Here is a 14,225-nt window from a genome sequence, read left to right on the forward strand (position 1 = left end):
ACGCATTAGTCATGGCGTATGCGAAACAACCGCCCCCAGTGTTTACAAGTGTTAAAGCAACACCAAAGAGTTTTTTTTACCTTAAAATAACGCTTCCAAAACAGTTTCAGTCGTTCATCCACTCTAAACAGGGTGAACAGCACTTTCACATTCGCTTTGCAGCCCTCTATCGGCCAAAACCGCACTAAAGAAGTTTCCAACCGTCGGGTAGCGGTCCTGTAGTCTGAGTGAATACTACAAAAACTTGCTTTACGGCAGACCTACAATCCAATCAGAGCCAGCTATGCCTCAGTATTTATGACAGTGGGTAATGGACAATTACGCTTCTAACCTGTAGAGGGAGCAAAGAGCCAAAACTCTTTGGTGTTGCTTTAAGGGGGTCGCACACCGGATGTGCAGCTCAGCGCTGCGGCATTCTAAAAATATCGACACATTGTTTTCTATGAGTATACGCACACCGGCACCACCAGGTGGCGCCTGTCCGCGCCGCCCAGCTACGACTCGGGATGTTGCTCACATCCCTGTTGCGCCACAGAGCGCCACTCACATAGTATAACATTAAATAACATCATATTTGTCCCAAATAATTAACGATTAACATTGGCTGCTAACGTATATTTTGCATTTTGAAGTAGACGCTATCTGACAAAGCTTGCGCTATTTAATGTGCACTTCCGGTTTACGATACCTCCGAGTTGTCATATACGCGACTCTGCGCTGAGCTTTGCTTCCGATGTGCGACCCCCTTTAAGCAAACCACATACATTGTTGTATGTGGAATGTATGTGATAACGGGCCGTTGAATTATTAGGAAAATAATGCACACCCGAGGTAGTGATGCAGCCACGAGTGGCTGTTACACCTCGGGTGTGCATTATTTTTCAATAATTCAACAGCCCGTCGTTAATTATTCCGCTTATTCTACGGTTACCACACCTCAAGACATTGATCACATAATATATTTAAAGGGAATGGTCCAATTTTTGTGCTTAAATCGCTATTGTGAGTAGGACTATTTCTTCCGCGTCTCATCCAACTGCTCTTTTGCTTGTTCCAAAACGTCATTTTAGAGCTGGCAATGGAGGATTGAGCGGTGGATAGCATTCTAATGCAGTTATTAATGAAGTTATTAGAAAGAGACAGAGAGCGACAGAGACACAAAGAGAGAAAGAAAGAGAGAGAGAGAGAGGGAGAGAGAGAGAGAGAGAGAGAGAGAGAGAGAGAGAGAGAGAGGGCGAGCGATAGAGAGAGAGATTTGAGGCTTGCAAACAGCGCTGATATTGCCTCGAAAAATCATCTGTCATGTTGTTTTTGTTAGTCCGTTATTACAGTTAACTATGCAAAGTGATATGAAACTGTAATGCGGTCAAGAGAGCTGCCTGTAACTACGTTCGCCGTGCGTTTCCCAGAAAATTCATCAGCCAATCAGATTCAAGCATTCAACCAACCCGTAGTATAATACTACTTAATGTCTGTGACAGTTTATTGTTTAAAATGGTCCGCAAGTGTGTGTTTTACATGTGACGCATTACCTTTAGACACGCATACGTAATACATAAGGTTGCACTGGCGCGTCACACGGCTAGTGCAAGATGAGAAGTTTAAAAGTGCATAATTTTATTTTTCTTGCCGAAAACGGCTATTGTTTCGCTAGATAAGACCCTTATGCCTGGAATCAAGGACCAGTAATATAATATGAACTTATCAGCTAGCAGTCTGAGTGAGAGGAGTCAAAATCTAGCAGGGAGTCAAAATTTGAAACGACATCCACTCTTTTCTGGACAACCGATGGAGATGTTATTTGTGTTTCTCTCAGGTTTTCAGTGCAGTCTCTCTCCATCACATTGAGTTGATCATTAGGGGATTCACTCTCCTGCATTTAAAGTCAGTTGTCACTCCTGAAACCTTACAGTGTGTACTGTCCAATATTACTGCTGTCAGTCAATATAGTGTTGATTCTGTTAGCTGACGCACACAGTCTTTGTCAGGGGGATCTCTTATCTCATTTGTTTCAGTTTATCAATTCTTTAGAAGAAAAAGATGCATACATCCAGTAAGAGTAAAGCAAAATGAAGCCATTTCTGTTCATAGATTTGTAATCTGTTGTGTCTGCATCTGCATACTATTTTCAACGTGATTGCTATTCAACGTGCATAATTTCATTGATTGGAAATTCATTCTAAATTTGCATACTGTTTAGTACTGGCAGATTACCATTGAATGCACTACTAGTTATTTCACATATTCTCCCTTTTGCCCAGTAAGATTCACTGTGAGCCAGCAATATATCAACGGTATCTATTAAATTACACACGGTTATTGTTTTCTGCTTCAGGTGAGTTTTAGTGGGAGACAAACAGACAGACAGACAGACAGATGAGTGATGTACTATCGGCAGAGCTGGTGTCTTAGATGTTGTTCTCTCTTGTGCTCTTTCATTAGTTTTAATAGCAGATAAACTGTTGCTTTCATACCCGACATCACGGTGCACCAATTACAGCTATTCAGAGACACAAAGCCAACAATCGAATGGCATTAACATATCTGAGGTTTACTGAAGCAATTACTTCAAGGGTCTCACAAGGGCGCCCACCTGGATTTAAAGCTCAACGACACCTTAAAGTATTTTCCACAGTTTTCTGAAAGAATCACCAATCCAGAGCTGTTGTGTGTTCAGACAAAAACACGCACCCATAGCACCACCAACAGGCGAGAAGAAAAATGTCATATTTTTCCATCACAAAACAATGAGAATTATATTCTCCTTCTGGACAGCAATAAGATTAAATAAAGAGCAAAATTAGGTTTGAAAATAAAATCTCCTCTAGGACTTCTTGAAAGATCGTAACAATGTTTAAAACTCCTCAGATTTGCCAAGATAGCAATTTAATCTAAACTAAATCTATTATTATTATTAAATTGATGTAAATGATAAAGTCATATTAATTTCTCTAGAATCAGCGCTTATCAGCATGTTTTTCTTTACCGTACAGTTCGGTTCCTTATGCGGTTACCCATTCTTAATCTGATCTCAGTCGGAGCACCTGGAAAGCACTTCTTTTTTTCTCCCGGGGCGTTTCGTCTGAGATGTGATAGCCATCTGTGAGCTGGAGGACATTCACAACATCGCTCCACACGCAGAACCCTGGAGCAGCATCTGTAATGCGTTCTAATAAGCAAGAGGAGAAATCCAACTGCTGCGGGCCGACGTTCGGTTAAAATCACACCAGCTGTTTTTACACCGTGGCGGTGTCTGATGCTTTTCACATCAGATTCACCTGCTCGTGTACCTGAGTCTCTGTCATGCTGGGATGATTTTCATATTATAACAAACCTTGAATATAAAGCAACAGCAGTGAGATGTCTGAAGGCGTCGTTTGCACGCTGCCGTCACCCTGCTGTTCCAAAAACTAGACAGGAACGTTATGCTCCTTTCCAAGAGGATCTATTATCACCAAAGTCTGAAGCTGCTGTGCACGTTGCCAACGCCTTTTTATCTTTGTGTGAAGGTTAGTGCTGCTTATCTAGAACGGTCCATTTCAAATATCCTCCCTGTAGTCGGTGGACAGCAATGCAGCTCACTGTGTTTTAGAGTTAAAGAGAGAATTGACTGTAATTTCTAGACAATCGTGTTGCTGTAGGACTAAAGTTCTTGTGTTACTGCCAATAAAAGCAGCTAGTTTACCGGAAAACTGAGTTCACTGGAAAACTTTAAAGTCTGTGAATTCCTGAAGTGAAACGCTTACTGTTTTGACTGTACACTGAAGCAGCAATAAACTCTAAAGGTCTTTCAAAAATAATAAACATGCAAATAGCTAAAGCCGTCTAACATACAGTTAAGGGTCTCAAAAAAGTTGGCAAATCTGTGTGTACTCAACGCTATAGTTTCAATTATTAGGATGTTGCTGTGTGGTTGCTAAGGTGTTCTGAATGGTTGCTAGGTTGTTTAAAGTTAATACACTTAACCAGCAATAGTTAGCCTGTCCGGAACCAAGCTGACTAAAACCACATTACTGTATGACACTTGCTTTTCATGTGAACGGCCCCTACGCTAATAAGATTTTGTTTCTCTCTCCCTGTCTCGTCCTCGATCCCGAGGACAATGAGACAAACAGATCCAGTTCCGGTAAATGTGAAAGTCGGCACACCTCTGATCTACTGGCTGTTCTTCAACGTGATGTCCAGCCGATGCCTGACCAATGACCACCGGCAGAACCCGCTTAATCTCCGCTTAATCTCCTTATCCGTTTCAATGTATATATATATATATCTCCCAAGGGTTTTTCCCTCCTAGGACTTTTTTTTACTTCCCCGGCTAAAAATCTGGGGGGGGTTTTCTCCTAGGGGGGTTTTCAACCCGGGGAGGCGGCCTTCTTGGGCTTAACTTCTATACGTTACATTAGTAATACGTTCGCTTATAATGTTGATTTATATCCGCAGCAAATTTAGCTGCTTGTGCTATCGTGTATTATGTTGTGCTATCTGTCGATTTTCTGTGCTTTTCTCTGCATTTATTATGTAAAGCTGCTTTGATACAATTACCAAATTGTGAAAAGCGCTATATAAATAAAATTGAATTGAATTGAATTTAAAGTTAAACAAACTCATCACCATTTTATCGTGATATTCTTCCTTTCTAGATATTGCTCTTGTTTGTCTCTCAGTGGAAATTCTGTATGACCTGATTTATTATTCAGCAGGTGAAAACATGTGCGTGCGTGCACGCGTGCGTTTGTGTTATAGTTGACTTTTCGTTCCATTGACTTCCATTCATATGAATGGGAATGGATCAGACCGGAAACGCAAGCTCGTGCGACGATATTTCACAGGTCACTGCATAGCAAAGTTCAAGTCTGGAGAACTTTGACCTGCAAATTTGTGTCACGTAAAGCGTTATGACCAGTACAAAAATGGTATGTCACTGTGTGACCTTTCTCTCTACTGAAAAGCACCAATGCCTATGATCAGTCCCCGCAGCACTAGGCATGCGCCGATATGAGATTTTGGCGGTATGATAACCTTAAACAAAAATACCACGGTTTCACAGTATTGCAGTTTTGCCATTGCATACCTTGAAACCGGTAACCGGCCAATGCCTATGCAGCATGACAAACTAACGCTTTCTTATGAGAATTCGTACGTATTTTACTGAGTAAGCTAATTCGTATTAAAGGCGGGGTGAATGATCTCTGAAAGCCAATGTTGACATTTGGAATCACCTAAACAAACACGCCCCTACCCCTGGACCTTCTTTTAATAGACCCGCCCACACATACGCAACCCAGGCAACGATGTCGGTTAGTAGACATGCCCCTTAGTGCTGTTTAGCTACAAGTGTGTTTTGGTCAAGCCTTTGAACCAGATTTTTTCCCAATTGGTTCGTTCCGAACAGAAACAGTATTTTAACGTTTCCGGTTTTCGGTTCAACCTTAAAATTGCCGTTCCTGAACTGGTCAAAACAAAAAAATGTAACCGGTTAATAACGTTTCATGCCAGCTGTGGGACATACAAATAAGTAGGCTGATCATTAGGACATTAAACCTAAATTATTAGTTTACATAATTTTCCTTAAGTCTCTATCTGGTCATCAAACATTAAAAAAGGTTACATTATGTAAGCAGCATAACTGTAATTCTGACATGCCTACATTTGTTTCAGTATTATACATGAATTAAGTCAAGGACAATTTCTGCCATGTCGTTTATTGGCAAACAACTTAAAAAAAGAATACTGTGGTATTTCAACATAATTTTGTTTGTATGTGCCCTGTTGCTTTTTGAAACGCGTCTCTCCGTGTTTGCACTTTTGAGTGCACTTAAACACACGCACACACACAGACGGAGGACGAATTGCAAATGGCGCTTCGGGAAGAAGATGCAGCATAAACAGTCGCTCCACATAAAGTGAAAATTATGTTGTTTTTCAGTGCTTTATTCACCAAATGTATTTTAATGGACTACAGTATGAGACATAGTAACGCAACTCTCTCTCAAGCTTATACATCAAGAGTTCTGATCTTTGAAGGGCATAGAGATAATCACGTTTGATTGGAGTTGGACCGGACACATTCAACTGCATGTGCATCTGTGCTTACAGAAATTTGCTCACTTTAGCGTTTTTTTTCAGTTAAATTGTTTAAAATCACTTATGTGTTAACATTTGCAAGACTTTCAAACATGTGCAAATGATCAACTTTCACCATATTTAAATTTGCATATTAATCCGCAAATCATATGAGAGCCAAACTGTGGGTCGTGATCTGTACGGATTACGGATCAACTTGCTGGTGGTAAGCTTCTCATTTTTCTGATGAGTCAACGACAACCGGAAGTAAACTTCACCGAGTATTGCACAGAAATTAACCAGTTACCAACTTACCATTATTTTAAATAAACGATTCTGTTCTGGAACATTTTTGGGTTTCTGGTTTCATTTATGTTCCTTGCAAAACATCAAAAGTTTCTGTTTTTTGTTTTCGTTCTGTGAACCGGTTCAAAGCCTTGGTTTTGGTACTCTGCCCGCCTCCCTTTACCAAAGTGTTCAAAAATCATGCACCCTGCCTTTAATTCATACAACCACATTCATAAGTTTTTGTATGATTTGCCTTGACCCTGACGTTGGGGTTAGAGCAGGGTCAGGGGTTGGGTTTCGTTGTTGTTGTTTTTTCATGAGAATCGTACGGTTTTGCACGATTAACTTCGTATGAATTCATAATTCATCAGCTCGTAAAATATGTATGAATTCTTGTAAGATCAGGCTGGACAAACACTTGCATGCTCAAAGTGAAGTGGGAGTGTGTGTGTGTGTGTGTGTGTGTGTGTGTGTGTGTGTGTGTGTGTGTGTGTGTGTGTGTGTGTGTGTGTGTGTGTGTGTGTGTGCGCGCGTGTGCGTGCGTGTATGTGCGTGTGAGAGAGAGAGAGAGAGAGAGAGATTCAGATGACCCAGAGTGTTAATAACTCATAAAATTGGTGACACTGAGAAAGACAGAAAACAGATAGAGCAGACAGACAGATAGATGACAGACAGACAGACTGGCTGTCTTTGAGTTTTGATGACTTCCAGATGAAAACGTCAAAACATAAACAGAGAAGGAGAACATTCCTTTAAGAGAAGGAGGAGAAATTGGGAAACAAGGAGGAGTATGATGGGTCCAGTCTCTCCCTATCACGCTCTCTCTCTCTCTCTCTCTCTCTCTCTCTCTCTCTCTCTCTCTCTCTCTGTATGTACTAATTCAGCAGTCACAGGCCTGATTGAGAGAAGAGAGGGAACATCATGTCAGCACTCTGGATTCTTTCTCTGTCTGCGCTCATGTGCCCGATATCTTCTGCATCTCACTGGAGGAGAGGTAAGACACATGACCACATCAGCCATGAGTTAGACAGGTGACTAGTTATCTAGATCCGGCCAGATCACTTACTTTAACACACTAGTAGTAAGAGAGCGTGAGCACCACATCAGATAACAGGTGCATGTCTGATAGATGCCCGAATCAATTTATAAAACGAAATATAGTTTAAATTCTGTTCTGACCTTCTCTGAATGAGCTTTAGTTTGTTTTGCAGTATGCAAGTCTGTGTTTGACCTCAGTTTACAGAGGAACACACGCAGCAGAAATGATAGATGAGTTCGTGTCTGTATCTTCTGTTGTTTAAGTGCTAATCATTTAGGGATTAGTGACCTTGTGATTTCTGGAAAAACAAAACAAGTCAACACACCCTCGGCAGGCTCCATCAGATGACATTCACAGATAAACGTCCGGCGTATGTTGTGACGGCTGCAGCAGCGACTCCGTGTCTCCATATATCTGTCTTGACATTTCATTAGATTTCTTCACTCGGGGACAGCCAGAGCTGAATCTCATCCATGTGTTTATACCACGAGTCAAACATTTAGAGCAATGACAGGTTTAATTGGAATTAAATGAGCCGTAATGAGTTGAAAGGACCGCAGCTGCTAACGGAGATGTTCATTGACATCCAAGAAAAATTTTGGTAATGTGGTAAATAAACAGCAGCAGCCAATGAGCTTCTACCTCGTGGGTACTTAAATCAAATCAGAATGTTAAGTACGAAGTGTTTGTGTGAACTGAACAAGTGCTATTATTTAGATGTGTACTCTGTGTAAACAATGACTTTCTGATGACTCATCCTTTATTCAAACTTTATTTATTGTGTGAAACACAACAGGAGATGTTTAGCGTGTTTAGATGTCGTCTCCTCACTGTGTGCTACCATTATGGAAAAGAACATGACATGGAAAAGTTGTATGAGTTTAGAGTAACACGGGTAAGTAACTAAATGTAAACAGACTTTTCAGATTTGGCTGAATAGTTGCAGTTCATGTGTGGTTTTTGAAAGTACTTTAAAATAAAATTTCCTTTGTGGAAAGTCCTGTATGCTCTTAAAAACAGAGGTGATGCCATACAAAAACTAATTTTGATTCCTCAAAAGAGGAATTTTTTGAGCTCAAAGCATATAGGATCCCCGTGATCTCTGGCGCCCCCCTAAGGGGGGCCCGGACCCCATGTTGGAAACCACTGTTCTATACACTATATTTCCTTTCATGAATATATAACAAAAGTAAGTTTAGCACAGGTCTGCTTCTCATTTGGAGCCTCAGTATGGTTGAGCTTTGCTGTGGCTTAGAGATAAAAGGTTTTATTATATGAGTTAAAGGGTATTTTACAGCACAGGATCAACTCATAAAGGTGAGAGGTCGAATACTCGCTTTTTGGTACACATCTGCAGCCGATTGGTCGAAACAGCTGTGGAATGTCTGTGATGTTGCGACATCCTGAGCTGATCGTTGGCGTTTGTAAGTGGATCGAGGTTCGATCAATAATCTACACCAAATGACATCAATCATGTGACCGACCGTGAACTTCACCAGATACAAAAGATTTCATTTCAAAGGCTTTAAAAATTATTCATTCTGTCATCATTCATTCCCCCATAATAATAACAACACGATGTTCTTTTATCTTTGGACCCCAAATAGACATTCGGAACATTCCTGCTCCTGTTTTCTATATAAGAGTGAAAATGATTTTAAGAACTTTTTGGACCATAACTAAATCTGCCCTCGTTCACTTGTATTGTTTTGAGCTGTTCTTAAAAGTTGCTCATTAAAAGTTTGCAAGATTTGCATAATTACTAAGTTTGTGCCATTACCCATCGTGCTCTGCCTCCGCACCCCCTGTGTTTTTTCTGTGCCGCCTTTATTCTGTGAGAGTGTCACGTACAGTAGGCAGATCTATCAGATTTATATCTGCCCTGTCAAACACGTGTTAAAAACACTTTACCGTAACCAAATAACCTCTGGAGGAGAGACAGGGCCGGTGCTAAGTAAATGCATAGGGCTTCAGGCTTGGATGGGGGCCTCCATAACCGCTTAATCCATGTTGGAAAAATCCAGTTTAAAAGTTTGTATTTAAAGTCAAAACAGCACACAATCCTGGAGTTATTAAAGTACATAAACTGTCTCTATATATCTCAAGGACTTTGCTGCCGCAACATGGCTGCAGCAGACACAGCACCTGAAAATAGTCCCCTTGGTAACTTTCAGTAGCAGGGGACTATTTGCTGGCACTGCGTAATATCATTGCGCCTCCTGCAGCCATGTTGCAGCAGCGAGGTCCTTGATTATTACACCAGAATGAGAGTATAGTTCCTAACCATATCCTAGAAACATCTTTCACCTAGATGAACATCTTTCAGTGACAAACACCTCCCCCTGCCAATCAGCCGCTTACATGCCAACCAGTAAACCAATCAGACGCAGATGTGCAGCTGGTGAACACGTGCGCTGTTAATACACATAAATGCATTTCCACATGCTGCACATTACTGACAATAATCATCTCTGACACCATCAGATAAAGTTAACTCCTCCGCCTGTGTGTTTGTTTTTGATCAATGTGTATGTATGATCAGAAATTCATGTTACCCATAATTCTTTGTGTCTCACAGCTCTGTACCCATCAGCCTTCCGAGTGAAGCGAGGGACTCCGGCTCTGCTCAACCCCTCTTTTCAGAAATCTGTGGAAGATGCCAATCTTCTCTATGAGGTATTTGTCACAGATCGGATCCACGCTGCAGATTTACAGTAAAAACGGTTTATTCAATAAGAAACAAATGGAGGGCAGAAGTTGATTTTATCCATCTTGAATGAATTCAGTCATACCAGAGTCAGAGCAAAACACACTCATCTTCTAAAACTCACTTTTATGTTTAATCCTATGTTTAGAAAGACGGCATTATAAACTATAATTTATTATTTGAGGTTTTAGAGGTGGAGCAAGGTTAGATTTATTTACTAACATACGTGAACTCTGATACATCAGTGAAACCGTGAGCTTCATTCAAGACTCAGAGACATTCTGGTGCTTACCAACGAGTTGAATGTGGTTTTCAGTATCATCTCATTGAATGAAGAAAACAATCAATACTTGAGCTCTTAGTTCAGTGTTACTTCAGTCGAGTGTGTTGAGTAATTAAGTAAGGCAATATCAAGCTGTCAGATCCACATAGTAAAATAAACAAAATCTCCATTTAGATTAATTAATATTAATATTCCAGCACTTCCAGATCTCAAAAGTTATACATCACATATCAGACTATGATGAATGTCTCATCAGACAACAAACAACGCCTGTGATTCACACACTTGTTTTTGTTATTTGGCAAATTTGGAAAAAACATCTGTTTAAATCCATTACACAGAATTCTGCAGATTCCAGCAAAAAAATGCCATTTTATTCATCTGGGTTTGTTCATCACCAGACATCAGACTCAGCTCTCAGTATGAATGTGTCTTAAAGGGACACTCTAGGTTTTTTTGAAAATATGCTATTTTTACAGCTCCCCTAGAGATAAACATTTGATTTTTATAATTTTGGAATCCATTCAGCTGATCTCCGGGTCTGGCGCTACCACTTTAGCATAGCTTAGCATAATCCATTGAATCTGATTAGACCATTAGCATTGCGCTAAAAAATAACCAAAGAGTTTCGATATTTTTCCTATTTAAACTTGACTCTTCTGTAGTTAAATTGTGTACTAAGGCCGACAAAAAAATTAAAAGTTGTGATTTTCTAGGCAGATATGTCTAGGAACTATACTCTCATTCTGGCGTAATAATCAAGGACTTTGCTGCCGTAACATGGCTGCAGCAGGAGCAATGATATTATGCAGCATCAGAAAATAGTCCCCTGCTATTGAAAGTAACCAAGGGGACTATTTTCGGGCAGTGTGTAATATCACTACACCTGGTGCAGCCATGTTACGTCAGCAATACTTTGATTGTTACGCCAGAATGAGAGTATAGTTCCTAGACATATCGGACTAGAAAATCACAACTTTTAATTTTCTGTTGGTCTTATTACACGATGTAATACAGAACTACAGAAGAGTCAAGTTTTAAATAAAATATCAAAACTCTTTAGTTATTTTTGAGCGCAATGCTAATGGTCTAATCAGATTCAATGGATTGTGCTAAGCTACGCTAAAAATGCTAGCGCCAGACTCGAAGATCAGCTGAATGGATTCCAAAATGGTAAAAATCTAATGTTTAACTCTAGGGGAGCTGGAAAATGAGCATATTTTCAAACAAAGTGGAGTGTCCCTTTAAATAAAGGGACAGTCACCCAAAAATGAAAATTCTGTCATTATTTCTTTCTCAACCTCACATTGTTACAAATCTGTATGAGTTTCTTTATTCTGTTGAACACAAAAGATGTTTGATAAGCACACGACTATGGAAGTCAATGGGTACTGTCAACTGTGTGCTTATCATCACTTATCAAAAAATATTATTTTGTGTTTAACAGAATCTCAGAAACTTATACAGTTTTACAACAACATGAGATTTCAAAAGTTTCATTTTTTTATATACTCTATCCCTTTAACAGTCTTCAGACTTAATAAGACAACAGACATTACACTCCCACTCGCAGCCAGAGGCATTCCAGAATAATCAATAAAAGACACTTTATTGAGCAATCAATCTGTTGAATGTCAGTGTTGTTAGTGGATCTTTCTTTTGTTATTTTCCAGGTGTTGTGGTCTGGAGCGTACATGGACTCAGAGCGGGGGACGCTCCACATATCTGATGAGGAGCTGGCCTCTCTAAGAAAACTGGACGTTCTGGAGGTGCTGTGTGAGGAGGTGCTGCCCAGAACCCTGTCAGAGATCCAACGCCTCAGTGCTCAGCTGGGACACCAGCACCGCGGGTCGCTGCGGATGGAGGACTTTGAGCGCACTGTACTCACTATGGTGTTTACAGCCCAACAAGTCCAACACACCAACCCCGGTCACCAGAGGGAGCTGTGGACAAACACTCTTTTACAACTCTATAAAGCAATTAAAGGAGACTTGCGGCCAGTGTGAGGGCAAACTGTTAAGAATAACACAAAATGATTAAAGATGACAGACTTCTATAAAAGACATTGGTTTGTTTTGACATGGTCAGCACTGAAAGCACATAATGCAAACATTATGCAAAGCAACAATCCAACAGACTTATTGACTTTTAAAGGCAGGTTTATATTATTTCATGTCTTCTGTTATTCAAATAGGAAGACCTCTATTTAGTCATATGTTATATTTTTGGACCTTTACAGTTCATGGTGCTGTGATAAATATTATTACAATGCTTTTAATTTCAAGGACATTTCATTTTGTTTGTGGTTATTAGGAACGTTAAACGATTTTTGTCCTGTGTTGTCTGATGTGCAGTGTAAAATCTGTAACCAGATGAGAATCCACTGTCTGTAATTACAGTATTTCACCGTTTTCCGAATGTATATGTTGTGCATCTTAAGATCTGCGTTTGCATAAGTTGACCTTCACAATGACAATCACATCTTTGCATAAAACGTGTTGTTTATTCACACCACAGTCAAATTTGATGGCACATTATTAGAGAATGAGGTGTAATGTCCTTGTATGACTTTCCATTTATCCTCAGATAATGCATTTCCTCATGTAATCATTATCACGTCCTTGCTTATGTTTTACCTGGAAAATTCCCAGTGGCACATCAAATCCTTCTCCTTCTGTGCTTGACACGGGAAATGGTTTTCAGGGAAGATTACAGAATATATAATTGTTATTAGCATTAAAACTGCACTGCTTTGCTCCTGAATTAAAGAGCTTCCAACACAGGAAAATGAGGGTACTGACGTTTTTATTTCTTTTTGTTTTTTACTGACGTTTTTATTTCACCTCAGGCAATTTTTCGACATCTAACAGCTTATAACCACAAATAAATCTAATGAAAGACTCATTTATGATGAGAAGAAGATGATGATGAAGAATAATAAAGAAGAACAATAAAACATTCAGTTGATCCATGATCAGATTCTTAACATGTTACAATACTTTTTAATGATGTAAATAGATCTTTGGTGTCCTCAGAGTACATATGTGAAGTTTTAGCTTAAAATACTATCTAGATCATTTATTATAACATGTTAAAATTGCCACTTTGTAGGTGTTGGCAAATATGTGCTGTTTTGCGTGTCCTTAAAAATACAAATGAGTTGATGAAATGCAAACACTGGTCACAATGATGGTGGTTTGTTGAAGTTGAAACTCAGTTGTGCCATCAATATTTTTTTCGCTCTTTCTCTCTGCACTAAATGACAGTGCCATGGTTGGATAGTGCAGATTAAGGGGCGGTATTATTGTAATAAGATCCCCTTATGACATCATAAGGGGAGCCAAATTTCCATGACCTAATTTTTCATGTGCTTGCAGAAAATGGTTTACCAAAACTAAGTTACTGGGTTGTTATTTTTCACTTTTTTGGTTGATAGAAGCACTGGGAAACCAATTATAGCACTTAAACATGGAAAATGTCAAATATTCGGGCTATGACCCCTTTAATGGATGTATGTTTTAACTTATTGAATATGTGCGTCTACAGCGCCATCTGCAGCACACAGATATAATAACAGCTGCATATCATTGGTTATAGGTGCATAGAGACAATGCATAGAGATAATGTTTGTCAATAATACTGTTATCATATATCATATATCACAAACAAATGACAAATAATATGATTCTTACACTGTTTATAGATTCCCGAACATTTATTTATTATAGCAACAGTTTTGTAACAGTAACACTCCAAATGTACAAGCTTCTATATATTTTTGCCGAAGCTAAACAACCAATACTCATACGCATAATATCATAACTATAATATGTGTTTGAGTCTCA

The 14,225-nt window shown here is 39.5% G+C and overlaps 1 protein-coding gene across 1 annotated transcript; it reads left to right on the forward strand.

The window, feature by feature from the left end:
• The first annotated feature begins 3,128 nt into the window (after positions 1–3,128).
• fam180a (family with sequence similarity 180 member A) lies at positions 3,129–13,168 on the forward strand. Its single transcript, XM_055191238.2, has 4 exons — positions 3,129–3,509; positions 7,236–7,345; positions 9,969–10,066; positions 12,054–13,168. The coding sequence occupies exons 2-4, from the start codon at positions 7,273–7,275 to the stop codon at positions 12,384–12,386; spliced, it is 504 nt and encodes a 167-aa protein (XP_055047213.2). The 5' UTR covers positions 3,129–3,509; positions 7,236–7,272; the 3' UTR covers positions 12,387–13,168.
• The last annotated feature ends 1,057 nt before the right edge of the window (positions 13,169–14,225 follow it).

The sequence above is a fragment of the Misgurnus anguillicaudatus genome, chromosome 1, assembly GCF_027580225.2.
Source record: "Misgurnus anguillicaudatus chromosome 1, ASM2758022v2, whole genome shotgun sequence".
Lineage (NCBI taxonomy): Eukaryota > Metazoa > Chordata > Actinopteri > Cypriniformes > Cobitidae > Misgurnus > Misgurnus anguillicaudatus.